Source organism: Stylophora pistillata, chromosome 11 (genome assembly GCF_964205215.1).
Source record: "Stylophora pistillata chromosome 11, jaStyPist1.2, whole genome shotgun sequence".
Classification (NCBI taxonomy): Eukaryota; Metazoa; Cnidaria; class Anthozoa; order Scleractinia; family Pocilloporidae; genus Stylophora; species Stylophora pistillata.
Window position 1 is genome coordinate 27167238 of NC_142529.1, and position 4323 is coordinate 27171560.

Genomic DNA, 4323 nt, shown 5'->3' on the forward strand with positions numbered 1-4323 from the left:
AATTCATAAATGGTGATATTTAAAGCTACTGGGAAGAAATTGGTATCTCTTGTAACAGAATAAGCATTATTTAATACATGAGTGAACGTTGCTGAGGACGTTTCTGGGTAAGTGTAATTAAACAGAGTGAGGTTTACGTGATCGTAGCCTGGCAGGTGCTGTCAAGGAAAAAATATCTCCAGATTCAATTGCAAAAAGGCATTAGAAAAAAAAAAACAATTGTTTATGAAATGCTGGAGAATATTTTCTAGCCTAAATATTGTCTCTCGACTTCAACAAATGTAGTAGTCTTAGGCAGAATTTCATTTAAAATCTCCTTTTCAGAAAACGGTAAGTTATTATTTCTCTTTTCATGCTCGGTCGCTCGCTAGAAATTGATTTTCGGAAGCAAGCTATAAACAAAGGAAGAAATATTTTATATTTACGCGTACTATCTGCATTGTTTGAGATATTTTGCTCCAGAAGAGTTTTTGCTTATGCCATAGTCAAATTACGACACCAGAGCCAAAAATGCCTGATATGTCTTAAATACTAAGTAAGACCTGCACTAGACATGTAGGTTTGGCAAAAACCTTTATTTGGGAATAAAACTTCTTGTTTTTTTCATGTGAAGACAATTTGCGGAGAAGCTTTCCAGGTGTAGAACGTTGGTCGCACTCTTTCATATAGAAAAAAAAAAACAACAACAACAACAACCGAAAAGATCGCACCATTCAAGACTTACAATTATTGATATTACTTATGGTTACGTTCTGCTCTTTTTAATAGAGACTTTTAAGTAAAATGTAACTTATGGCGAAAAAGTCCAGAGAAATTAGAAGGGATCTAATAAGCTGCTAGTTACGCAGAAACTGGTTCCTCTCACAGGTGACAGTAAATGCAAAACACAGCGATGCGATCGGATAAAAAGTGACATGTATCTTAATCAAACAGACAGTTTTCACCTACATTTGAAATGTGGTAACTATGTTTTTGAAGTCAATATTCTATATTTTAAAATCAAAGCAAGGTATAAGGGGTTTTTTTTCGTAGGAGTGGTCTAAATAAAATTTTGCTTGTTGCAATTTTTAGATAACTTCAAGGAAAAACGTATAATGAGGACAAAAGATTTAAAAGGAGGTGGATCAAATACTCAAACATTTCAAGAAGAGCATTGCTCCCCCTCTTTGGTAGGTGGGCTTCAACAAGAATCAGTTTCGTTATCAGCGGTGCATATTCTCCTCTCGGTGACCGCTTTTCTTGGCAATTCCCTTATCCTTGTTGCCCTTCGAAAGGAATCTTCCCTTCATCCGCCGTCCAAACTGTTGTATCGTAGTCTGGCCATAACTGACCTGTTGGTTGGTCTTGTTAGTGAGCCTCTCTATGTTACCTATTGGATATTCTTGGCTCAGGAAAACTGGAGTCTTTGTCAATACGCAAGGGACGCATACCACATAACAAGCTATGCATTATGCGGAGCGTCTTTGATGACGATGACGGCCATAAGCGTGGACCGGCTTCTCGCCCTGTTGTTGGGGATGAGATACAGACAAATTGTAACGTTAAAACGCACATACATCATTGCAGCTACCCTGTGGGTTATACCCACTGTCGCTGCTTTATTCATCAATTTATATCATCGTATAACGAATTGGTATGAATATATAGTTATACCATCTTGCCTAGTTATCACAATCATCTCGTACACAAAGATTTTCCGCACTCTCAATCGTCATCAGTCAGAAGTGCAAGGTCGTGTTCAACAACAGCCGAGCCAACCAAATGCACTGAATATGGCGCGATACAAAAAGGCAGTGTACAGTGCACTTTGGGTGCAGTTAGCATTAATTGTTTGTTATGCACCATACTTTATAGTGGCAGTTGTAATCGCTGAAAGTAAAAGATATTCATCACACTTAGTGGTATTAAGGGGAGCAGCAGGTATCTTAGTTTACTTCAACTCGACATTAAACCCGTTTCTTTACTGCTGGAAAATTAGTGAAATAAGACAAGCGGTAAAACAGACTATTAGAGAAGCACTATGCTGAAGTTAGAAATAATATTATGTGATTGCACGACGCAGTTATCGCGCATAGAAAAGTTCAATGTACTTGTTTCAGTTCCATCGAGAACAGCTAAAGAGAAGTCGAGTAAAAAAAACTCATTTTACTAAATGTATTAAAGTGGAGGAAAGTCTCTGGTTAGCCTTCCTGATGATAAACAACGTATTGCAAACGGATAGAAACATGTTCTTGAGAGGTAGATAGGAGATGGGATTTTTTTCCTATCTTTTTAAAAATAGCGTTAGTCAAATAAAGATTTAGGAGAGACTTTTCAGCTTCAAAAAGTAGGCAGTTTGCTGTAAGAGCCGCTTTACAAGTCAGCCAGTAAGCGAGCTCAACATTTTTATCATGTGGTAATCCTTAAATCAATTTACTTTTTTTTTAAAATCAAACTTAACCATGATTATCACTGTTTCTCATGGAGTTGTCTTCAAAGTAACAATCTTTATCCAAAGAGAAATTTACTGAAATTACAGCCGAAGAAAATCAAATTTATTCTCTTATTTTGGTCGGGTCTCGACCGGGATCAGAATGCCGTTGCTACAGGAGACCATTATGATGAAAATGTTCTTGTAGCTTTCGCCTTTAATCCGAGTGTAGCGTTTCAAGATAGCGCACAAAAGAAAAAAGAAATCGAAATAACGATCGCTTTACAATCACTCAATCGCAAAATGATGAGGTGCGTATAATGACATGTCGATCTTGGGTTCAGAATACCGCAGGCACGCAGTTAGGCATTACACGAGAGCGTGAACTTCGACGAGAAACTAATTCTTAGCTAACATATTAGCGAATTATGCGAGAAGGCCAGTCAAAGGGTGGGCGTTCTCGCCAGGTTTAGAAACGGAGACTAAACTATTACTATATAAAACTGGTATTATGCCATATCTCACCTATTGTCATCTCATAATGGCATTTCTGTAGGGTGTCGGATGCAAGGAAAGTTGAAAGAATTCAAGAGCGAGCACTGAGGATAGTTTATAATTCACATTCAGAAACGTACATGAACTTATTAGATCGTGCTAAACTACCTACCCTTCTTAATAGGAGATTGCAAGATATAGTTATACTTATGTATAAGGTTAAATATAGGCTAGTTCCTGATTTCATTTGTGACATTTATAGTCCTAGGTCTTATAAATATAATTTAAGAAATCAAAATTTTTATATTCCTTGGTTTAATTCTGTATTGTATGGTAAAAACTCTCTTAGACATCTTGGACCATTTCTATGGAACAAACTGAAAAAAAACATCACTGAAATTAGTAGCCTCTCTTGGTTTAAGTTCCATATAAGACGTAAGGATCTTACCGAACCGATAAATGGTAACAATTGCTCCGCGTGCGTAATTTGTACCTCTTAGGTTATATAATCTATAGCTTATTTCTTATAATTAATAAGGTTATTCATCTACGTTGCTCCGCGTGCGTAATTTGTATCCCTTAGGTTATATAATCTATAGCTTATTTCTTATCATTAATTAGGTTATTCATCTACGTTGTGTCCTCAATTAGCGTCAGCTAAATACATTGACACATGAATAAAGTTCATCATCATCATCATCATCATCATCATCATCTAAAAGTACTCCTTTTTTCTTCATTTCAATAGAATTATATTGTACCGTTGTCTGGCAAAGACTGACCTGTTTTTTGGCCTTGTTAGCCAGTCTCTTGCTGCTACGTATGGGATGTCTGTGGTTCCTGAACGATGGGTTCAGTTTTTGTCGATACACATCTGAGGAAACTTTCATATCAAGCCTATGTTTGGTGTATTTATTAACTATAACGGCCATAAGCTAAGCGTGGGCAGACCTCTCACCTTGCTGTTGGGGCTGAAATACAGACATATTGTAACTTTGAAGCGCACATATATTACTTTAGCTGCCTTTTGGGTTCTATCCAGCGTTACCGCGCTCTGTGTTACATTTTATATAATCGAATAACTATTTGGTATGACCGTGTAGTTGGACCATCCTGCATAATTGTCTCAATCGCTTCGTACAGAAGGATTTTCAGCGTCCTCAATCATCATTAGGTTCAAGTACAAGATCATCTTCAACAACAGCCAAGTAAACCAAACGCACTGAACTTGGCGCGATACAGAAAGGCAATGTGCAGTGTACTCTGGGTACAGTTAGCATTAGTTGCTTGCTCTGCACCCATTAATGTAGCGTAATTGTGATTTCTCATAGCAAACAATATCCTCCACATTTATTTGTCTCAAGGCAAATAGCAAGTTGCTTGTTTTTTTTTAACTAGACGTTTAACCCGTTTCTTTA

At 37.1% G+C, this 4323-nt stretch overlaps 1 protein-coding gene across 1 annotated transcript; it reads left to right on the forward strand.

The window, feature by feature from the left end:
* Nucleotides 1-1094: 1094 nt before the first annotated feature.
* Nucleotides 1095-2027, forward strand: LOC148720922 (melanocortin receptor 5-like). The gene has a single exon (XM_088739235.1). It carries the CDS (start codon nt 1095-1097, stop codon nt 2025-2027), a length of 933 nt encoding a protein of 310 aa, XP_088595361.1.
* Nucleotides 2028-4323: the final 2296 nt, after the last annotated feature.